A 25,599-nucleotide genomic window follows, 5' to 3' on the forward strand; every position below is an offset into this window, starting at 1 on the left:
AAACATAAGTAATTGTTGCATAAGAAAGTGCTGGGGAAAACAATTTCAGTATGACAAAAAAATGCTGGAGCAGCCATGAAAAAACCACAGCGACCCAACCGAAAAATGATGAGAAAGCCACTGGTGCATGACGGAAAAATGCCGGCGAAGCCATTGTTGCATAAGAAAAATGATGAGAAAGACATTGGTGCATGACGAAAAAATGCTCGAGAAGCCATTGTTGAATAGGAAAGTCACTGGTGCATGACGAAAAAATGCTGGGGAAGCCATTGTTGAATAAGAAAAATGATGAGAAAGCCACTGGTGCATGACGGAAAAATGCCGGAGAAGCCATTGTTGCATAAGAAAAATGATGAGAAAGCCACTGGAGTGCATGACGGAAAAATGCCGGAGAAAGACATTGGTGCATGACGAAAAAATGCTCGAGAAGCCATTGTTGAATAGGAAAGTCACTGGTGCATGACGAAAAAATGCTGGGGAAGCCATTGTTGAATAAGAAAAATGATGAGAAAGCCACTGGTGCATGACGGAAAAATGCCGGAGAAGCCATTGTTGCATAAGAAAAATGTTCGAGAAGCTATTGTTGCATGAGAAAAATGATAAAAAAGACATTGGTGCTTCAAAAAAATTCCAAAAAACACTAGTGCATAAGAAAAAATGCCAAATTCGAAACGAATCGACCCGAATTTAAATTACATACATGAAGTCATAGACGTTTAAACATTTCTAGGGATGTATCATAGGAGAAATTCAATACAAAATCACTATGCAACACCGAAATTGTATGAATATTTTGAAATGTATATATTGACGGACGAGATAGGCGGTAATGAGAACAGACTATTCACACTAGCGACTGAGACATTATTCATATCCCGCATGAAACTCCGTCCGTCCACACGTCATGAATATTCATGATAAATATACCGGATACGCCGGGAGCGGAGTTTAATCTTTTATTACCCTCGGGGTGTGTGACAAGTAAACGGGGAAAAAAACCTCATTTTCCAAATGTAACTGCAACGGAACACACCTGTATTTCGGTCCCATTTCCATGATGTATCCCCCAGAGTCCAAAAAAAAACCGGAACATCCGTGAAAAATAGGAAAAAAATTGCACAATAATACATATTTTTAAAAGAGGAAAGAATATAAATATGAGAAACCAGGAAACGGAAACAAAAATCTCCTTTTCTTTCATGAATACATTAAAATTTTTTCCAAAATCAATGTAAAAATTTTCATTGAGATGTTATTGAAATGCTTGAAATTAACTGTAATTATAGGGATTTAAATAAATAACAAATTTTTTGTAGAGTGTTGTGAGTTGTAGAACATAAGAATTCATCCATTTAGCTGTAATAGAGCAGATTATACGGGGGAGGGTTGTTCAAAATTTCACGTGAATTATTGATTATGTACAGGGTGTCCCAAAATTAACGGGCCCATTTGAAACAAAAAAAAAAGAGTAAATAGATACCGGAATTGATAAAAATGACCCTTTCGCTGCATTGTGCATGAAAAAACGGTAAATTTTCAATGTCAGAACATCTAAATTAATTGGAAATGTTTGCAACAGATGGCACTGCAGTGTGCTGGGGGGACCAAACTAACCAACTAAAGCTTGCACTTATATTACTCGATGTTTGTATTACTTATTTGCGGCGACAACGTAACGTAGTCTCAACACAAAGGAAACCCTTTAAAACGTATCAGATAGAATGACTTAAATTGATGTCAGACGAATTTCCGACATTTGCTGCAAAATTCCTCAAGAGATGGCACTGTAGTCTGAAAACTAAATTGCTATATTTTCAAAATATCCACGAATGGTAGCACTATAACGTGGTATAGCCTCAGAAGAAATTCAGAGAAACCCGTGCAAACGTCTAAGCCGGGATGGGCTGCATTGAAAATGCATAGGATTTTGAAATCATATACAGAGTTCGTTAACAGATGGCGCTGCAAACTGAAATAATACATTTTCAAAATGTCCGCTAATCTCCAGCATTAACATTGTAAACAAAACTTCAAATATCTCCGCCAGAATGACTAAAATAATTTATTTTTAGACACCATTTCGAAATTACTAGCGAAGTTTCTCAACTGGTGGTGCTGCAGTCTAGAAAACTGAACCGTTGTTTTCAAAATCCCAGAAATATTTTCCCGAGTTTCTGTCAATTTTGTTCTGACACAACATCATTTGGTTGCTACAAATGGTGGATAATTAGAAAATATCTTATTTCAGTTTTTCAAGACCACTACTACTACTCCGTAAATGCAATTCGTAAACATTCCTCTGGGGAATTTTTAACGAATCGGTGCATGTCGGAAAGTCAGTCTCTCAATTGGCAATAATATCCAGCTGCACTAGAAGGGCCGGACGCTGTCGTTATACATAAAAGGGCCGCTGGCAGTCATTTCGACTGCTGCTTCTTTTTAGTGAAATATTTTAATCACAATAAATTTTTACAATAAAAAATAACAAGCATAATGCCATATGGTTATTATGTTAATTTTGAAGAACCTTGCGTTTTCTTAAGCATACAGGGTGTCCATAAAATGACTTTCCCACTATAAATATGAAAATTTATACGGCAAATCCGGACGAGATTTACCATGAAAAAAAGACAGATAAACATTGCATAAATGTACATCACATCGTACATTGCTCCATTTTGATGATGTACACGTTTTTATAAGTATTTCGCGGTCTTTTCTATTCACTTTAGTTAGTTCTTCGCATGCGCTATGGATAACATACTATTATGCCATCGTAAATTTGCATTATCGACGAAAACTAGGGACTATTAAAATTTCATGCTACAAATGAACTCATGAAAAAAATATACAATTTATAAAACAATACATCTTTGTCTTTCTTTTTTGACAGCACTATCTGATTCAGACGAATCACTTCTGGAATCACTGCTTTCTCTTTCGGGTAGACATAGCAGAAAATCACGATTTTCGTTGTCAGATTTTGCATCGTAAGTCCCCCCAGCCTCAGATTCATTGTCCGAAATATCTTTCAGCACTGATAAAATTCGACTGTTTTTTTCTAATACATCCTTTTTTTCTAAGAGCCATTTCTACACACTGTGAATGAACCTATGTTTCCCCTAGATGGCTTTCAAAGCAGATGGTTGTGGCACGAACAGTTATGAAATGCCAAACCAAAACAAAAACTCAGCTTGCCAGGTGAACGATCAGAAAAAAGAGAAGTTTCCTCAACTTTATAACAGAGGCTTATAGCTCAATAAGATGTAGGGTTTTAATTGTGGATACACACTGTCCCTGTCAATATACTGTTTAGATTTGCCCAGTAACATGATAGGAATAGCATTATTTTATTTATTTTTTCTTATTGTTATGTTGCTCACGAATATATGCTGTGTTGTGTGTGTGCCATCAGGGAATGATAATTTACATACAGCAGTCAAAATGAATGTCCTTGGCCGTTCTGGGTATAATCATCGATATCTCTTGAACAAAACCTTCAAATGTCTTCGAAGTTTTGTACACAAAAGAGATAAGTACAGATGTCATGTAAAGTCACTAAAAAATGGAGTGTGTACGTCAAATGCTACCGAGATTATAGCGTTTTCAAAATAAAAAACCGTCAAAATGACTGCTCTGGCCGTTCTAGTGTTAAATAATAAATTACCCGGCACATCCGTCAAGAAAGAAGCGGTATTTAGAAACTGCATCGCCATCTTTCGTAAACATTTTGCAACTAATTATGAAATTTTATGTGTGTGTGTGTGACTGAAAATTTAGTTTTGCAAAAAGAATGCGTTTCGCATGCGTTTTTTTTTTTTTTTGAAGTAGAGTATAAGCAATAGCTCATCGAATGTTCACTAATGTGAAAAACAGTAATATATGTGTAAAAAAGATGATTAAATTAATTATAACGAATGGAATCAGGCACACGAGAACGTGCTTGTATGAATTACGGAGATACATTAAATCTGTGCGCAGATGGCAAAATGTCACACGTCACTTCTCCCAAAAAACTGAGTTGTTCGTATTCCCCAGTCTCATACGTCAAATGTTTGGAGGGTGGCAAAATTTTGTCTTTCTCTTTCAGTTTATGAGGAAACAACGGAGGCAAATTGTAATAAATGAAAAAGCAACGGTATAGCATTTTGGCGAAATAGCGTTCACAAATTCGCCATCGTGAAATTTCGAAAATGTGACACAACATTTTGAGCGGAGAAATTTCGAAAGCAATTTTTTCCCCTAAACCATAGTGCCCCAAACTTTTTTTTCAATCGCCCCCTTCATCAAAAATGTTTTCCTCTCATCGCCCCCCAACTCACGTAAACCCATAGGATCCTATGCTAAATCAGTAGGTTCTATCGCCCCCTGGACCATTTTATCGCTCACCAGGGGGCGATATTGCCCACTTTGGGAAATACTGCCCTAAACTCATTAGTTCTTAGGACATGAAAACTTCCTTTAACATTGTTTACAAAAATTTTACAAAGCTCTTATTATTCATCCTCGTAGATATGGATGAATATAATCAGTAACAAAAACAAGTATTCATATCAAATACAAACACAAGGCCACAACAGGCAAAATGCTCAACGAGTTGGCTGAAAGCAGTGCTCACCATTTCATTCAGGTATAATTGTTTATAACCGGCCATTTTTGAATCAACCGTCCCGAATCAAACAGCTTTTTTTTTTTATATGCTAGCGTCCTCTCTTGCAAAATGTTTCAACTAATTTAAAAATTCTGTCTGACTGAAAATTTTTTCAAATGCAGTGCAGCAGGTACATTTCTGTTGTATTTTTTTTTATAAATCAATATTTTTAAATGAGCTCAGCCCAGCTTAATATCATTTTCATGATTAATACAGTAATGTATTTGATAAATTTAATGAATTTCAATATTTGGATTGTCTCATATAACAACCAACGTAATTGAACTGTTTTGAAATGGAACAGAAACACCGTGCGGTCGTATCCCGTTATAACGAACTTCAAGAGACCGGAGAAATCACTTCGCTGAAACGAAATTTCGTTATAAAGGAAGTACAGGTTTTTGAATTGTTCCTATGTAAACTTGGCTATTAGAAAAGTGTTTAGTTAAAACGAGATTTTCGCTATAACGGTATTCGCGTTAAAACGGGATTCGACTGTAATTTCGAAATTGTCAGATGAATAAAAAAATTAGTTCACACATAAATATAATAACAACTAAATCAATTATCTAAATAAACGAATGAGATCAGGGCGTGGTTGTATGAATCACTGAAACGAATTGAAATTCTGAAGCAATTTTTTTTCTTTAAAGTCGTTAATTTCTAGGTTAGCAATGGGCAAAATGCGGCCCGCCAAGGGGTTTATCCGGCTGGCAAAACGTCAAGCAGTATCAGTACGTACAACACAATAAATATGTAGGCTGACCATAAAAATACGGGATATTACAAACTATCGTCAAACAAAAATTGTCAAATGCAAGCCAAGTTGCCAACTATAGCTAAAATTGCCGAAAAATCGTCAAAGGTGGGAAAGTAGGGAGCTTCCACAGGACGAAATGGGTGAAAACTTATAATTCACCAAACAAAATGCATATATTTGATAAATATGACATGATAATTTTGACATGATAAGTTAAAAAAAATTAATTTTTTAAATGAGCTTGTCAAGTTTGGCGCACGAAATACCTCTTCAAACTTGATTTACTTCACTTCAGCCACCCCGAAATATATCTAGTCTTCTGAAAACTCATTGAAGTTGTTTTTTACAGCAAAACATGCTTTCCGTTTCCCCCCCCCCCCCCCCCACTTTCAATCAATCAACTGTCAGCGGTCAGAGTCAGCTCTTGTTGAAGGTTGGATAATATACAGAGCGAGAGAAAAAGAAATATACGCTCAGTTTTTATAAATATTACAAAAAAGTTTTCCTTTTCTTCAAAAAAAAAAAATTCTCTTCCTGGAGAGCCACACACACGTCATGGCAAGTGTTTTTGTACCACAGTGAGGGAAATAAAAGCGATGGACGAAGTCAATTTTCTTGTTGGGGGGCGGGGAAGTTATCATCTCGCAATCGGAAAAATAAATATTCTTCTTCTTGAGATTAGGTGGCGATTTGTTAAGGTTTCGCGATTTCAAGTGTGGCAGTTATAATGCGGATCATAGAAGTTTTTAAAACCACTTAATGTGTTAATCTTTAAAAAAACAACAGCATGAATTGATTTATAGAGCAGAAGTAATAATATCAAATATTCGCATGATTGAAAAAAAAAAATTCCGTTTAAAGGATAATGATTAAATTAATTATCTAAATAAACAAATGAGATCATTTGTATGAAAAACTGAGATAAATAAAATTTCGAAAGCAATTTTTTCCTTAAATTCATTAATTTTTACGAGAAGAAAAACTTCCATTCGATTTATTTGAAGTTCGATGCTCTTATTATTATATGCTATAATGTATTTTACACACCCTTGAATGTATGGATGAATATAATCAATAAGGCGCTCGGATTTCCATGTCTTTGTATATTTTGTTTTTTACATTTTTGCTTATTTCGCTGTTTTTATTTTCTAAACACAATACTACGAGTGCGTTTTTATTACTTTTCATTTTTTTTTCTAATTAATTTTTAAATGAGCTTTGGATGAGTTTGAGACATTTTCCATTATCAATACAGTGATATATTTCATGAATTTTATGACTGTTTATTTTTGAAATGCTAAAATTGGCGTTAAGTTAATCCAAAATTTATTATGGAATAGAGCTGAACTAATAAAGTATTCTCAAGAATTAAAAAAAATTATCTGGAAAAAAAACAACAAAAAAAAAAAAATGAGATCAAACGCGAGATCGTGCTCATATGAATAACTAAAATAAATTCTTTTTGAAGGTAATTTTTTCACTTAACTTAATTAATTTCTAGAAGAAAGAACGTTCCTTTGATTTCCTTGAATTTTAAAGCTCGTGTTATTATAAGGATGAATGTAATCAATAAAAAATACTGAATATAACTATAAAAATATTAATTGAATGCAAATAATTAAATAATTTGGTAATTATTTTTTATTAGAAAACTATACGCAAAGTTGAGCTGGATTTTCGTGTGATAAAAGCATAACTAGAGCAGTACGCAATTTTATTTATGCGCAATAATTATTGTTATACAATAATATTGTTCGGATAGCTATTGTTACGTAGAATAACAAAAGCCATTGTTGTATGAAACGGTGATGAAGAGCCATTTTTAGACATAAGATAATACTTAAAAGGATTTTTTTTGCATAATATATTTCTGACAATAGCATTTTTGTGTAGAAGAGGCCAAGAATGAAATTAAAAATCTCCAAAACCCTAAAGTTTAAGAGTGGCGTCATTCAAACAACACAAGATTAGAGAGAAAGAGAAACAAATAGTTTCTAGTTGAAAAAAGCTTGAGGAAAGAGGGAAAAGGAAGTTTTTTTTACAGATATCGCCAAGAAGCGCGAGAGATGATGAGTAGCCAATTGTTGCTATTTTTAATAATTTTTTGTAGCTAGCTTTAATAATTGCATTCCACCGCAAATTTTTTGTTTTTATGTGTTTCTAGGTGAGATGAATGTACTTAAATTTTTTGAGGATGATACCTTTGGACCCTTTCCTTGTTAGTTCAACCTCGTCTGACTGGAATTTAAAACTTGTTCTTCCACTGCAGAAAGTTACCGAGTGTGGAATCTTTTATTTTTTTTTCCGAAACTAGGTTTATAGCGTTACCGCTAAAACTCGAAAGCCGTTAATGTGCACATTACCTAGCTAATCTGCAGATTAACTGATTTGATAACTAGATAATCTGTAGGACAAATGATTTCTGCACTTTAGCGGTAACATATACGTCTATTTTTAGAACTTTTTCCTTCCCTTTGCCTGCTGATGAAAGAGGAGAAAAAGCAAGAAGGGTGACAGGGCTTCAATTTCACGCCAGTATTGAGCCTAAAAAGAAACGGCAAAATACTTTTATATTACTGTTGAAAATCGTCCGCAGAAGAAGTGTCAAAAAACTACGGCGGATACGCGTACCTTAAAGTTTGAAAATTTTAGACATCTTGATTGAATAAGAATTCAAGTTTCAAAAAATCAAGCATAACACAAAAGGGGAATCTTATATTTTCTGCATTTTTATGCATCTTATCAGATTGTACTTCCTTAAAAGAAAAAGAATACTCTCGAATAAAGACTTCAAGACCGTAAGTATTCCAGATAAATTATTTCCACGCTTTAATGCTTCTAAAACGTTTGAAAACAACAGTTTCAAGAAGAAATACGTACATACTGTCTATTAAAAATATTCTTTTCAGTTTCAGAGCTTCGATCGTTTTTCAGGCTTGAACGACGATAAATCTCTGATCCAGATTAATCAGCCACCGGAAAAAATTAATGGCGTTTAATCCCATTTTAGACGGTGTTTTTTTTTTTGAACAGAATAAAACACTAGACAAAATAATGGTCCAAATAAAATAGTAGAATTCAGAATGAATTTTGGTTTTGTTTTTTCCTCTGAAGCGGTCGAAAATTTCAAAGCTTCTTTGGTTGGGATTACCAGCCCAAATCTCAGCTTGTGCATGAATAGCTCTGCCCAGATATTTGAATTCAAACAAAACCGAAATTATCATGAAATATTACAAAGATTTAAAGTGCAGTATTTAAATGAAAATGTCAGCGTTCCGGTAGAAACTTCAAAAGAATTCAAAACTCGAAATAAAATTCGTAGTGTTTTGAAGTCAGTATTTGATGATTATACGGATCATAGAGGATAGTTTTGAATTTGCAAGTGAATCGTTAGCTATTTATGATCAGTTCATTAATGCGTACTACAAATAGAATGATTCTAATTCTTGCCTAGGTCTGTGAATTTAACGCGAATTAATTCATTTATTAAGGGGTCTCATACCTTTTAACATGAAAAACTATGCTCTAATAAAAATAAATACCATTAAAAATACTATTTAACCATCTATTATTCCAATTTTTTTACACATGTTTTTGATAGTATCTGCTATCCTGTGCTGCCATAAAGTTTTGCATATCTTAGATACTTAATTTTTTATAAATTTTCAAATTTAAATTTAAAAATTTGATTTTAAATAAGATTGAGTTAATGAAATGTCAACCTTTTGCTTCATTTCAGGAATTTAACAATTTCCTTTATTTTTAATTAATTTTTATTCAATTACATTGATGTCATGGTATTTTATCATGCACGCAAGCTGTTTTTAATGAATTTTTTTTTCAAAATTAAGAAAAAAATTGAGTATCTAAGATATGTAAAACTTTATACCAGCGCAGGATAGCACATACAATCAAAAACATGTTTAAAAAAATTGGAATAAATCGATGATTAAATACTATTTTTAATGATATTTTTATTAGATCATAGTTTTTCACCCTGTTAAAAGGTATGAGGCCGGTAAAGGGCCTTAACCAACACCCACTAGAACCTAGTTGCCTTAACTCTTTACCGGCTATAAAGACCGTAGACGGCTCTACAAGCAAATGGCCAATACGGCCGAGAAGGGGGGGGGGGTATGCGAATATAAGCGATTATTGTGAAAGGGCAGGGAAGGATGATTGACAACTCCCGTCGGGGCGGGAACGAGAAAGACAAGCGTAGACGCCCATTTTCAGTTGTATTTCAAAATCTGAATCACTGAAATGAACTAAAACATTTCAGACCCATTCAGATCATTCATTCTTATAAATACTTGATTTATAAGAAAAATATATTCTTATTTTTTAATTTTGGAAATTTAAATTTTAAATAAGAATGAGTCGATGAAATTTCAGTATTTTAGTTCACTTTAGGTGATGAAATGTTATGAACTGAACTGAGCTTCATTTTAAATACAATATTGATGTATAATTTTATCATGCGCGCAGGGTCTTTATGTAATTTTGCACAATATAATTTTTCTTAATGTTTGAAAATTTTTTTAAACAAAATTAATGAAAACAAAGTTACAGTGATACCTCGGATAACGAAGTTTTTTTTAGTACTTTTTCTGCTTCGGCTAACGATTACAGGCATTTTTCCTTGACATGGATGCACTCGCTAACACGAAACAGCTGAGTTATGAGCAGGGCCGTCTTAACAGCATCATGGGCCCCCAGGCCAAATGATTTTTTTGACGCCCTACAGGCAAATTTTTGAAAATCTCAACCAGATCCTATTTTTGTGGGGCCCCCTTTTCTCTTGAGGCCCCCGGGCCGTGCCCGGGTGGATCCATGCCTTAAGGCGGCACTGGTTATGAGCTGAATTTTAGCAACAATCATCATCGAAACTACTGTCAATCGAGTTCGACTAATTAATGTCCATCTCGGAACGTTTTTCTAAATGTACGTTTACTTCTCTTTATTAAAGGTTTTGAATCGTTTCATGTATAAAATGGGAAGATTCGGTTAATAGAAAATGCATTAAAAAATAGAGCCTAGACTTGGTTGTTTTCAGAGCACGCCGCTCCTCTAGTGCTCTTAGCATCTAACTGAACAGTCTGGACATTCTAGGAGAGTATCTTATCCATCTACATGTGTGAGAAACAGAAATGAGTTGACTGAAACATAAATGGATGGAGACACCTACGAACTCGGCTGGGTTGCGTGAACACCAACTGGTTGGTTTGGCTACATAGCGTAAAATAAAAATATCTCTTCAGTATCTTCCCGTTATTCTTATTTATTCAATTTTGAAGGTGTTCATTTCCGCCTTAGTTTAGTTTATATCTTTTTTTTTTTATAGCCCTCCTTGGTGTTTCAGAGAACTTTAAATTTTGAGCAGTACCTGCAACGAATTAAACGAATTTCCATAGAAACGTATAGGAAATCGCGTTTCGGTTTACGAATATTTCGGCTAACGAACATGATTCCAGAGCGAATTATCTTCATTAGCCGAGGCATCACTGTATTTCAAAAAAATATACCTTACCAAAAATATTTTTATTGGTATTTCTACTAGATCATAGATTTCAGGCATTCTTAGCATGTTAAGAGGTACGAAACCCTTAACCCTTTATAAGCGGTTTTTAAAATTCTCTTGATCCGTACTATAACCACCACATTGGAAATAAAAGCATGTTAAGAACCCGAGATATTTCGGCGTGACCGAAATAAAGGAGATCAAGTTTGACGAAATATCTCGGGATTGCCACTGTAAGGGGTAAATAAAACAGAAAAAAACCATCCATTGGGAAATATAATATATTACAAAAATCGGATTCTAGGTTTAATATAAACGACGCGATTCATCAATATCTCACAAAAAGCCGACCAGACACCATCAAGACGTCATATTAATCTTCTCAAACAACAACAAACTCATTATTCCCACCTTATACTATTCCTATGATTTCCACATAATACGGATGATTCTTTTTCCTCACACATCATACTGATTATAGCTATTGTACTCGAATCCATCGCGTTATACACGTCCAGAAATTTCACATCTCGAGATAGTTAAAGAAAAATCAAAAAAATCAAAGATTTTCCTCGTTGAAAAAAGATTCCAAGCCATAAAGTTTCTCTTGGAGAGAGAAAATGTCTCAGCAATCCGTCTTCCGACCGAAAGAGAAACGACCTTTTGTGTGAGCCGACCTCAAACCCTTTTCTTTTGCCATGTCCAGGATCATAACATGAATAAGAGACAGAGAGAATCCTCCTTATTCATATTCCCGTCATGATACGTCAAGACAGGAAGGCACCGAACATTTCTTTTTTTTTAATAAATAAATATATACAAATATATATTCAAAAAAAAACAACACAAAGACATTCAACAACAGCAACAAAACTGTATAATATTGGAAAAATAAATACAAAACCATAGAACGGAAATTTTCGAAGCGTTGTTTTTTTTCTTCTTTAAGCTGTCATGCTAAGCGGTCGTTATCTTTCCCGTGGAGAAGATGGAATAAAAGGAAAAATCTACAAAATCCTTTTCTTTTTCGGGATAAAAAAAAAACGGGATTTATATAACAACAAAACAAACTGCGGGAAAATTTGTTAGAAAAGAATGCTTTCGAATAGAAGATTTTGTGTTTGTGTTTTCTTTTTTGGAGGATGAAGTTTTAACAGAGAAACGAAGTGCTATGGGAAGAAAAGTCTCGGCTGGAAGTAACAGCATAAGGATGTTCTCAATGTTGAAACAATTTTTTGTGGATTTGATAAATTCCATGATCGGGAATAAATTCTGTAAGAATTTATTTTCCCGTTTCGTACTTTATTCCGTCTGTTTTGGGGTGTCTGGTATGATACGGATGGCGGTTTTTTTTTCCTTCAAACGCGAATCAATATCATGTCTGAAAATACAGGAAAAATAAGTTATAACGGCATCGAAGATTCCGTGAAAATTTGTCGTTTTTCACGGAACACTTCTTTGATTTAAAATATAATCACATACAATCTGAGTATGAAGTTGTTTAGGGTGACCATATCCGATCGAGAAAAATATCGCCAAATATTGCTTATAAATAAAGTTTGGCGAGAAAACAGTTCTGCAAATCAGTAGTGATTTAAAATGCATTTCACGAAAAAGAAAAAAAAGTGAACTGTGAATTGTGAAATGTACATTTATAGTCATATTCATTATGGCACGATTTATAAAATGCGAAAAAAACTTTCATCACCGATTCTGGCAAATATATTAGTAATTGAATGAAACTTCGTGAAAAACTGAACATTTTTACCATGAGGAAAAATGTTGACAAGGGCAGAGTTACATGAAAAAAGAGGATTTTTTAGTACACGGATCATATCAATGATCAAGTCAGAGCATGAAAAACATTCAAGTTTTTTTTTTATTAAAAAAGAAACAGATCATACTTTTTCTTTCGACATTAACCGTTTAAAGGCCGAACTATGACTTATCACTTATTAAGAGATTGTATTTTCTTCGGCCCAAAATATACTGAGAAATTGAATTTTCTGGATGTTATGACAAAACTAATATTTGGAAAGAAAAGTGATTTGTCTCCTCCTGGTTTTATTCCTGAAACAGCTTTCCGAAAAGTACTTTTGGGACAGTACATTCATTAGCAAAAAAAAAAAATCGGAGTATCACGGAAAACCGGGACACATGGTCAGCCCGTGTAGGGTGTCACCAATAACTTTTTTGGTCGGGGTGGGGGTGTCGTGCTTAAAAATTTGGGAACCACTGCCCTATAGACTGAAGTCCATGTTCCGACCCTGATTGGTCTCAGCCGCCTAAAGATAATCATAGTATGCGATAAGCTATAAAAAGTGATTTATTTTACGTGCCTATTAGATGTATGCTAGACATCACAAAAAGTGACAGAAAACGAATCACCTGGATAAGGAACCACACAAAGGTATATGGTATCATGGAAAGAATTAAACATCCAAAATGGAAATGGTCTGGACATACTGCAAGAAGACGGGACGGCAGATGGACCACAAGTACTAGTCTGGATTATTACCCCCGTGGTGTTAAACGTCCGAGAAGGCGTCCCCACACATGATGGATCAATGAGATCAGATAAGTAGCTGGAGGCAACTGGATGGCTGAAGCATCAGACAGAGCAAAATGGAAAAATTTAGAGGAGACCTTGATGATGATGATTTTACGTGCCACCATCTATTCACACAGAAACTTGCCAGTGTCCTCCAGAGCTTGCTAATATAAAATTATTATTGAATAATTTAAATAAATGTTCAGGAATTCCCGCAATTTTCCAAGGAAGACAAGGGCTGGTTGGTAAAATCAATGAAACCTGATGTCATATCAAATGGTCAACTTGTAAATTGACATATCATCAGGTGTAGGGTTATCATATAAATTTATGTCCTCCAAACACGTGGTTTCCGAAAGATGGTCCGCAGACCTTTGGGGTCTACAAGAAGTTGACAAAAGACGAACATATTTCAGAAATGATAATGAAAATATAGTGCTTTTGGCACAAAACAGGGACCTACCGGGCATAACGGCCGTAGACGGCTCTACAAGCAAATGGCCAATACGGCCGAGAAGAGGGGGTATGCGAATATAAGCGATTATTGTGAAAGGGCAGGGAAGGATGATTGACAACTCTCGTCGGGGCGGGAACGAGGAAGACAAGCGTAGACGCCCATTCAGTTGTATTTCAAAATCTCCACTCAAGCTTCACGATAAAGTTCGCTGTTGTTTATAACAATGCAATATAGGAACTGAATGGTAAGAAAGGATCGGAGTTAGGGGAGCAGTACAAGTTTGAATGAGTCCATTTCAGAAAGCAAAAATAGGCTGTTTCCATGGACCGCCCAGTACCCTTGAAGAATTGGTAAAGGGTTAACCAAAGGACATATATATAAGAGGTAATCGAAAAATTCGTAAACTAGGATAATGATTGTCAATCAGTACTTACTTGAAGACATGTTTGTCATTGTACAACAAGTACTACAATTTCTATTGCCTCCACTGGGGGGGGGGGGTAAGCTGACAGGGCTTCACTCCGGAAATCTCGGATGAATATTATCATTTTCTAGAGCTTTTATCTATATGTATAAAGTAACACATGTCTTGACTGATTCATTGACTGACTGATTTATCATCGCCGTGCCGAAACCGCTGAAGCTAAAAACACGAGATTTGGTCAGTATTTAGTTATTAATCCCGTTTGCATGTGTAAGATTGGGGGGTCGCTTTGGTGATTATTACCTGCATGGCAATGTCTTTTCCTCATGGGGGAAAAAAGGAGGGATGCAGATCTGTCAAAAGAGTCCCATATTTGTTGCGGAATAACGGTGGGAGACTCCGACCTCCCCTCCCATAATCTTTTGTGCCGCGGAAACTACTGTAAGCTCCTTCGTCAGCCATCTTGAACCACTTCCGTTCAACCCGGATGGTGTATTATAGTAATATGATAAATAATAATAGTATCATACAGACCAGGTCTACTTTACCCCGCACCAACTCCGGTCATATATCGCGATACGGCAATTTCCAACCAGTGGAGGAGTTGGGTATGAAATGAAGGTGCCATCTATCGGTTGTCGCCCCAGGCTCGTTAGGTAAAGAACTTGTTTCTGACGTTCTAACGTCCGGATTCGAAACCGTGGACTTTGACGGTTACCTTCATAGTGGAAGACGCGCATCTTAATACTGCGCCACTCGGGCGCATAGACCAGGTCCGGATAAATCTCCCAAATTTACATGCTCGACCGGCCATTTAACTTGACCCCCCTTGAACTGCAATTTCTTTTCAGGCAGGCAGCACTGTTCATTTATTGCATGGCGAGCTGCACTCGTCGTTTCAGTTCAAGGGGTTAACATAATACATGCCGAATCTATATTTTACATGCCCGAAAGATATTATCTTACTGGGTTGATTTACTTGAAAAAAACTTAAAAAACAAATTGACGTATTTCCATAGAAATATCGAAAGCGATATAATTTTTTTTTTCTTTCGAAACTTACAGTCGAAATTTTGAAAAACAATACGAAAATTCGGAATAAGGAATTTAATTAATTAAAAATGTGACACTAATTAAGAACCTGAAATTAGTCGAACCGCTAGTTTTAATTTTACGCTACGTTGGCGTTCGAAAAAGAAATCATGTTACGATTCACTTCGCTGTTTGAATCATAGCCATCGAGCTTATATTACTGGAGAGAGCATCAAGACGCTGCGACGGCAGCGACATCGAATGCAAGAAAATCACGTGACTCGTTGAGTAACAAAGTTCCCGCCTGGCAATTTCCCCATTGAACTGTACAGTTCGGTCTCTAAATATTGCGTTTTAAAAATTTAAAAAAAAAGGGATGAACAACTCATCTCTCTATATACTATATATAAATATGAAAAAAGATTAAATTTATTTATTTCATTAAAACTGGAACAACTTCTTTCACTAATGCGGAAAAATTTCCTTCCTTAATTCTGGAATTATTTCCTTTATTAATTATTATTTTTTTCATTAATTCTGGAATTATTTCTTTCATTCTGGATTTGTTTCTTTCGTTAATGCTGAAATTATTTATTTTATTAATGCTTGAATTATTTTTTTCATTGATTCTGCAATTATATCCCATTAATTCTGGAAATAAACTCTTTCATTAATTTTAGAATTATCTCTTTCATTAATTTTGGAATTATCTCTTTCAATAATTCTAGAATTTTTCTTTCAATAATTCTAGAATTTTTCTTTCATTAATTCTGGAATTATCTTTCATTTATTCAAGAATTTTTTTTTTCATTTATTCTGAAATTATCTTTCATTAATTTTGGAATTATCTTTTATTAATTCTGGAATGATCTTGCATTAAGTCTAGAATTACCTTTCATTAATGCTGGAATTATCGCTTTCATTTATTTTGGAATTATCACTTCATCGATGCTGAAATTATATCTTTTATTAATTATGAAATTATCTTTTTAATTAATTTTTGAATTATCTCTTTAATTAATTTTTGAATTATGTCTTTCATCAATGCTGAAATCATCTATTTCATCAATGCTGAAGTGTTCTCTTTCATTAATTCTGGAATTATCTCATCGATACTGAAATTCTTTCTTTCATTTATTTACTCCTATTTATGGTATTAGAAAATAACGGAGATTGCACCGGTATATTCAACGTATCACGTGATCCTCCGACCAATGATGTTGGCGACACCGTTATCAGCACTGCCAAGGCGGAGACCGCTGACGTCATACTGCCTCCAGTAATATATATAATAAGCTCGATGATCATAGCCGATTTACGATACGGCACCGAACTTCGGCAGGCGAGAGCCTAGGATAAAGCACTGAGCTATAAGTAAACTGGAGTGAAGACTCCCTATTCAATAACACAGACGTTCGCGAGCCGACGCGGAGGAATACAAAAGTGGGCGTGACGGAGCGAGACGGGCAAAACATTGCTATTTCAGCATGTAATTTTATAAAAAAATAGTTCCTCCTAAGTTTTGGAAAGAAAGGGTATTTCGTGTACGAAAGTAAGTATTCATTTTTATAAATTTTTTTGAAGATAAAGAATACATAATTATTGGCCGAGAAGAGAAAAAAAGTGGAATGTACATGTCTCGTATTTGGAATTGCCCCATTGCATTAACATGGTCAGGAAATGTTTTGCCCGGTTCGCTCCAAAAGGGTGATGCGGTCGCGTAGGACGACGGCTCGCGCAGTCCTCACTCCACTTTACTTATAGCTCAGTGGGATAAAGTGGCCTAATCATGCGACTGAGAAACCGGGACATACAACGCAAACTCACTGATAAGAACCAGGGCATGTGAATTTTTTTTTTCTTTTCAGAAAGCATTATAGTGTCGAATTGTGTGAAAGGCAATGAACAGAATTACCTATTTTAGCGCTAAGAAGTTGGACCTCGTACGGTTCATTTCGATGTTTTTTTCATTGACCGCTGAAATTGAGTCGAACTTTTCGTGAACCGGCATAAATGGAGGCAATAATTTGGTGGCCGGTGGAAAAATACAGAGGGAAATTTACAATTATACAATTATACAAATACAACGCCACAACAGGCAGATTGCCCAACGAGGTGGCTGACCCAAGAACATCATGGATCCCAGAGCCATTTTTTGGAGGCCCTACCTACTACTGCTACGCCACACATGCACCCCGCCCACAACCCCCCCTCCTTGCGAACCCCCAACGAATCGGTATATGCGGGAATGTGCGTGTACGTGTAGTGAAACCTGACGTGAAGTTTTTGTTTCTCTGTAATGCTTGTTATGTGTAGTGCTGCCATCTGCCACCAGTTTTTCAAACTATGAGTGAAGTGTTATGATTGAATGATTTATTGTTGTAGGACTGTTGCTCGCTGTGGCGAGACTTTTTAACGGGGAGATCGGCTCGCATTTGCGCCTTGAAGTTGGGAACCACAGAAAACCAACTTCAGCCGACCACCACTGTGGGGTTCGAACCCGGATCCTCGCATCGCGAGTCCGTCACTATAACCACTCGACCACCACAGCGGCAAATGTTACAAATCTTCTGACTCATTACATTTAATAATTTTATACTTTACTGTCATACAGTAAAAACGAGAAACCGCGCTGTGCAAGGACCCCTGCTGTCACCTATTGAATAAAATCGAAACTATCTATTATAATTTTCAATATATATATATATATATAAATAAAAATATACATACATACAATACATGCATGTGTATATTTTAATTTTTTTACACACACATACAACATACATACATACGTGTGTGTGTGTGTATAAATCGTTGTTGGTTTTAACTCCTTTACGATCAGGGAAGTAATATTGCGTCCAAACGCCAGTAGAATAAATTCAGTCGAGCTGACTCTTTCTTCAACCTCTTTTTTTCTTATCGCGAAGGTTTACTGTAACCCTACGAAAAAAAGTTGTGTGTGTGTGTTCTCCCTTTTTTCCCCCAGCACCACAGCGATATCTAACGAGATAACGATCAACTAATAAAGGTGGTTGCGGTTCTCCTCCGCTTTATCCACCCACTTCTCTATGGCATCCCCTCCATACCCACATATAATGTATCTTTACATATACTGTACATAGAAGTGAGAAAGAGAACACAAAAAAGTAAATAAAAAAAACTATAGAACAAGTTTGTTGGTGAGCGCGAAGAAAAGCAAGGCACTGTAACAGTATTCTCCTATCCAATATATATCTCTACTATTTTCCTCTCCACCTTTATTTCTTTTCTTTCTTTCGTTCCCTTTCTTCTTTTTTTCAACGTGGAACAAGGCTTCTCTATTTATCACCTGTACGTCTAATGCAAACCCTTCAAATTTATCGCCAACAGCTTGTACTCGAAGGGGTTAAACCGATGTGCAGAGTGAAAATAAACAACATGTGGTATTTTGGATGTTTACAAAAAGGTGATCCAGAGGGCCAAACATAAAAACCTACTAACCGATACTTTGGAGCATAAAATTTACACCGGTATGCAGCGCAAAAACACATAATACATGCCACTATGAAGCGTTTCAGTTCGTTTCATCCCGCATACCAGTTTGAAACCAACAACTGTCTTTACTTACGAAATTATAATAGATACACAGTACAGTTTTAATTTGATAGGTGGCAGCAGGGATCCCATATTTTTTCCCATAGGGGGGAGATAGACTTGCAAGTCTGTGGGGGGGGGGCACGATGATGATGATGTCAATTCATATAAGCATATATACATTAGATCAGTCGACTTCACCTTTGACACTGTGGGGGGGGGGGCAAAGCCTCCCCACGCCCCCCCCGTATCTCCGCCTATATTTATTTCGGATATTTTTGTACAGAAGAAAAATGCGACACAAATATTTTCTGCAATTCTAGAATCAATAAGCAAAATTTTTGTCTCTTTTGGACACTTCATACATTGTACGCCCATATAATATATACTTTTTTTGGAAAAATATATTTCTACGTTTCTGTGAAAACTAAGAAGTCTCTTCCCTCCTCCCGTGAATACCATCAGGATATAATATTTTGCTGCAAGTGAGGTTTTTCCTCCTTTTCCAGAAAAGCCCAGTACATAATTTCATTTCGATCCAACTTGCAGTATATGAGAGCCCATGACCGCACCGGTCTGCTAACTATTATTACTGTGGAAATATATGGAAAGACGTTGAATATATATACATTAGCCTCATAGCTGCCACAGTAAGCATTTGTGTGAAATTTTACCTATGTCTCCGATGAAAAAATTAAAACTGTGTTCAAATTTTGTAAATTTTTTACATGACTGCATCAGCGGGCGGTAAAAAAGAGAATGCATGGCAGGTAAAACTTGTTACATGTTCCGGGCATGTCGGGCAACACATTTGTCCCAACCTTCGTATAGGCACACTATAGCACTTACCTACCAACGCGATGGTTGCTTTGTAACAATCTATTAAATATAATAATAATTTTATTAGTTTTTACTTTTGAGAATATTTTATTTTCATACAAAAAAATGAATTTTTTTTCTCCATTACTGATAATAAATGGTTTTCCTAATAATAATAATAATAATAATAATAAATGAATTTTTTTTCCATGTACAATGTCTTTATAACTAAAGTTCCATTTTGAAATGGCCATAAAAAGGAAAACTACTGGTCAAAATGTTATCAAACTTGGTAATAGTTTACAAGAGGTCATGGGATTCAACTTTCCGCAAAATAAGTTCAATTTTTTACCACCAGGTGGAAAAGTGGCGCTTTTTAATTGCAGTTATCGTTTTCCCATGGTCGAAATAACGTAAATACCAAGTTTCAATAAAATACGTCCACCACAACGGGCGCTATACAGGTTGTCAGTATAATTCAACTGACACTACTTAGTTATATTGACACTGCTACGGCCTATGCAGCGCCTGTTGTGGTGGACGTATTTTATTGAAACTTGGTATTTACGTTATTTCGACCATGGGAGAAAGATCACCTGCAATTAAAAAGCGCCACTTTTCACCTGATGGTCAGAAACTGAACTTTTTTTGTGAAAAATTGAATCCCATGACCTTCCGTAAACTATTAGAAAGTTTGATAGCATTTTGTCCAGTGCTTTTTATGGCCATTTCAAAGTGGAACTTTAATTATAAAGACCCTGTATATATACACATAATAAATTATAATTTTACAGAAATGATTTTTAAGATTTTTGATCAGAATGATTTTTTTCCCATACTAATATTTTATCATTATTCATGATGATTATAATTTTATAGGTTTTATTCATTTTTAAAATTTTATATTTTCATACTAATTAAAATGATTTTTTATACTAATAAGGCAACAATTAATAATTTTTCACGTTTCATAATTAAATAATTTACATATTTCATGTAGTTAAATGATTTTTTATACTAATACTAAATGACTTTTTTCTTTTCATAGGTAATTATCATTAGGTCATTATTTATTAGGTCATTATCATTCAAGTGCTAATAATATATTTTTTTATTTTATTCATTTATGAAAATATTTCATTTGCATACTAATAATTTACAACAATTATGCCCCCCCTATGCCCCCTCCCGCGTACGTTTCTGATCCCACCATTATGCGTTATGAGGTAGGGGGCAGTGATGACGAAATTTTGCTGACAAGGGGTGGGGGGTCAAAAATGGCTAAAAATTTGCTTACGTAATTACTTGAAGGGCTCCTGACTTTTAAAAGGAACCTTATCCAATGCCACTCGCTTTTGCCTCCATTTTAGGAAATTTCGGAAATGGACAAATTGCATTTTCGTTGGACCGACTCATCGCTCACGCTCTGCTGGAGCTTTATTTGATTGGTTCTTTTCTGCGGAATTTTTCACAGATTCCCACATTTTACACATCTCTCTCTAATCTCATTTGAAGAAAGTGAGACGTCTCTCATTTCTCTCTGCTCTTCCTGGGACGAGATCCCATCCATAAGCTCTTGCTGTTACATGCACTGGAGGTCCATCGGTTGGTCCACGGTCAACACCCGACCAAACAGAATTTATTTGAAAAAAACAAAAAATCTACTTATGTACTGTGTGCGACATGTAGTGTCGTATCGTAAACAGTCACGCTCGTACGGGTGTCCATTTTTCGAGTGAGGCGCGCTGACAGGAGACTGTAGGGGAGAATATTATCTCCCCTACAGTCGAATCTAAATTTCTACTCCACTGTGCAGGGTAATTTTTTGAACGCCTTTTTCGAGCATTTTTTTAAATTGGAATCAAACTTCTACGATGGACGGCCGATGAGATAAAGGCTGCACTGTCTGTGGGGGGTCGCCTAAAGTTCGTTAGGCGAAAATATCTTATCTATATATCCCTTGGGTGCGAACCCGGGACCAACCTTCGCGGTGGTGGACGAGCATCTTACCATAACGCCCCTCGGGCGCAAAGCAGTACTCGGCACTGTCATTTTAATAAGTCGTTCCGAATAATTCGAAGATAAGTCAGTTCTGATAAGTCGAACTAACGATTAGTTTTTTTCAAGGAAACAGTTATTTTCCGGATATTTTTGCTGAGGTGAAGTCGGAAAGAAAAGCCACCACGTCTCCGCCGGGAATCGAACCCAGGCCCTCTTGCATACCGGGCAAGCATGCTGCCATCTACACCACTGGAGACATGACCCTGCCTTCCTTATTTCACGCACTGTGACGTGAGGCGCTGAAGTAGAGGCATTAGTTGCCTCTCAACTACGAGAAATGGCCCCGGGGGGGGGGGACGGTTTAGAGTGGGATAGATGGCTTTTTTCTCAGCCCGAGATATCAAGGAAACTGTTATTTTCCGGATATTTTTGCTGAGGTGAACTCGGAAAGAAAAGTTAATTAAAAATTAGTTTTTTGTTGGCCTCTGCATATTCGACTTATAGAGATTTCCCCGATCTCCCCGTTAAAAAGTCTCGCCACAGAGAGCAACAGTCCTACAACGATAAATCATTCAATCATAACACTTCACTCATAGTTAGAAAAACTGGTGGCAGATGGCAGCACTACACATAACAAGCATTACAGAGAAACAAAAACTTCACGTCAGGTTTCACTACACGTACACGCACATTCCCGCATGTACCGATTCGTTGGGGGTTCCGCGGAAGGTGTGTGTGGGCGGGGTGCATGTGTGGTGTAGCAGTAGTAGGTAGGGCCTCCAAAAAATGGCTCGGGGATCCATGATGTTCTTAAGTCAGCCACCTCGTTGGGCAATTTGCCTGTTGTGGCGTTGTATTTGTATTTGTATTTGACGATATAATAATAATTATCATAATAAGTGGATAAATATCAACTGTAGTAATTGAATAATTATCAATTTCAATAATTAAATAAATATCAATTACAATAATTAAATAAATATCAATTACAATAATCAAATAATTATTAATTGTAATAATTAAATAAATATAAATTATGAAAATTAAATAAATATGGATTTTCATGATTAACCATTTAAGCGGCAATGACGAGTTATCTCGCCTTCGTAAAGACCTCTTATTTCATCATCGGGAAGTCCCGACATATTGTAAAGTTATTTTTCCATTACCCTTACTTAGTATGTGCTGAAAATCGGAGGAGAGACTACTTAATTTAAGAAGATATGGCATTTTATAGGGTATGTTTTTTAGTGATTGCTGCTATGCCATACCTGAAGGGTTGAATAAATATAAATTAAAACAATCAACAAAATATAAATTATATATAGTACTCACCAGAGTGAAGATACCGCTAGCAAAGCTCCCCCTCCGTACAGAGTTCCAACAGCAGCACTTGGTGATCAGCACCATGATCTTCTATTATTATTATTATTATTATTATTATTATATTTCGCGTCTCGTGTGTGATTATGCGATTTTTTTTCTCTTCTCGCGTAACGACAGGCAACTTCTTGCTGGACGTTGGCAAAGTTTGAGATTCCAAGAATTTTCCGGCGGCTCCTTCCGTCCTTGCGAAGAGAAGAATCCCGTCCCGTACATCGTATGCAAATTTTGTATCGTATTTTGCTCTGGGGAATATCGGGTGGAAAAATTTATTATTAATATTTTTTGTTTTAGATAAAAAAGTAGTGGAAATATATTTATTATTTTTTTGAAAATGACGGGGAAAAGGGAAGAATTGAGTTATATATAAGAGCAGAGAATGAATATAGAGCCGTCCGGAGACGACGGGCGATAAAAAGTGAATGCCCCCTTGTGCACGCGGGTCGGTTTTCATCCGGAAGGGTTTCGAACACTGGGCATGCGCCCGGACGAAAATCCTTCACGCAGCAGCAGCTACACACCATTCAATAAAAATCCACACACACAACACACCACTATTTATCTCTATTCTTTTTCTTATTTAATTTCGACGTTGTGTTTCCTTCTTATTATAACACTTTATCTATCGTAAATTGGGGGGTGACTTTTATAGAGATTTTGGAAATTTTTAGCATTTTCCTACCACTTGTGAGTTGAAATTTTATGCTGAAAGTTTTGAACCACTAATAAAGGTGCTGGGAAAAAGTTTAAGGACAATCGAAAAGAAACCCCTATATCTTGAATACTTGTGCTTGTAGGTGTATGGAAATTTTAGGGTGGCATCTATAAGTAAAACTTAATATCTTCCATTGAAAAAATAATTTTGATGAGTACTGCATGCACTTTTTCAGAAAAAAAAATGTTAAAATTATAGAAAAAAAAGGTCAAAACCTGGAGAAAAAGTATAAAGACAATTATATAAAAGCGCAAAAAAATTTATTTGAATCAGAGGAGACACCATTTTTCCTTTGTAAGGTTTTTATAATCTTTTTATAATCCGTTTATAATCTTTCGGTAAGTCGTTAATAACTGGTTGTTTAATCGTCTTCCAAGCTTCTTTGATGAAAGCAATGCGTAACGTACATTTGTTTTCGTACTATTTCTATACTTCTCGTGAGTCGAAATATCACACAAGATTGCTCTATGGCAGCCGTTTCTCAACCTTTCTGAACCCAAGGACTAGTAAAATGTCTGAAACAATTCGACGGAGACCACTTGCGTCCTGTATTGCGGGACGTTTTTGTATTTTTAGTGGTTTTGAATTTCTTTCTTATACATTTGTCCCGTTTTTTTCAATTATATGTTTATTTAAATTTACTTGTATAATATTCACTAATATATTCGCTAACAAACAGCGTATTTATAAAATGATAATTTTGGGTATGAATACAAATATTCATCTAACATTGATCAAGTTAAAATGTTTTTACTTTCATTTTTTCAGCAATTTTAACTATAACTGGGGATTTTTTGCTGACCTAAGGCAACGTTTTGAAAGACAGTTGTTGACGTCCCGTATTTCACAGTAATTGGGCCATTTGAACGTTTTTTTCCGACAAATATTTGTTTACTTCGATTTGTAGCTACCTTTTATTTCTCCACCCTTCCTCCCTTTTTGCAGTAATTAGCAAACGTAAATAGCATTTTTTGGCCGTAAATTAGAGATATCCCGTATTTAGAACCGCAGTGGCACCGCCTGGCAGTCGAGTGGTTAGGCAACTAGCTCTCACTGTGCAGGTCTGGGTTCGAATCCCGGTTCGCGCATGGATGTTTTCTAACACTAACAAATTTCCTGGACGGATCATGCTGATCCCTTGGGAATACGTGTGGATCACGTTATTATTAATTTGCCGCGTTTTCCTTGATGAGGTATAATGAACCTTAGTATGAAGATACAATTTTTATTTGCGAATCCATATGGAAATTACTGTAATATCAATTACAAAAATTGAATAATTTTCCATCCAGTTGAAATTGAATTATCTCTTGTATCTATTATCATAGGCTGAGAAACGCTGCTCTATAAGACTGAGAAAAAGACTTCTCAATCCCCCACTCGAGGGGGCTCTACCGAATTGGCATCAAACCGATACCTTTTACACTTTAAAACATATACAGGAGCATTATCCTGTTGAAACAAAACTGTCTAAAAGTTACGAAAGGTGCCTCAGGAAATAGAAATTCTGCAAAAAATTGTCTCTGAATGCCTATATTTGAAAGATATGGCTCTGTCATTGCTTAGGTCAGTCAATAATATTCAAAAACATTACGTCCGTCTAAATTGCTTTTCGTGAAAGAAACATCTTCGTCCTACTAGGCACCGAGAGATACATGTCACGTTTTGTCTCGTTTTAGGCACAGTTCAACGTGCGCAAGGCAAGCTGCATT

At 35.7% G+C, this 25,599-nt stretch overlaps 1 protein-coding gene across 1 annotated transcript in view; it reads right to left on the bottom strand.

The window, feature by feature from the left end:
* LOC149088714 (uncharacterized) overlaps window positions 1-23,551 on the bottom strand; it is a 98,319-nt gene extending 74,768 nt beyond the window's left edge. Inside the window, exon 1 of the mRNA XM_089249278.1 lies at window positions 23,125-23,551. Within this exon, the coding sequence (XP_089105404.1) occupies window positions 23,125-23,199 (75 nt within the window). The 5' untranslated portion in view covers window positions 23,200-23,551. The remainder of the gene's footprint in view (window positions 1-23,124) is intronic.
* Window positions 23,552-25,599: the final 2,048 nt, after the last annotated feature.

The sequence above is a fragment of the Pholcus phalangioides genome, unplaced genomic scaffold (genome assembly GCF_987345545.1).
Source record: "Pholcus phalangioides strain wild (caught in Gottingen) unplaced genomic scaffold, Ppha-v1.0 ptg000003l_1, whole genome shotgun sequence".
NCBI lineage: Eukaryota > Metazoa > Arthropoda > Arachnida > Araneae > Pholcidae > Pholcus > Pholcus phalangioides.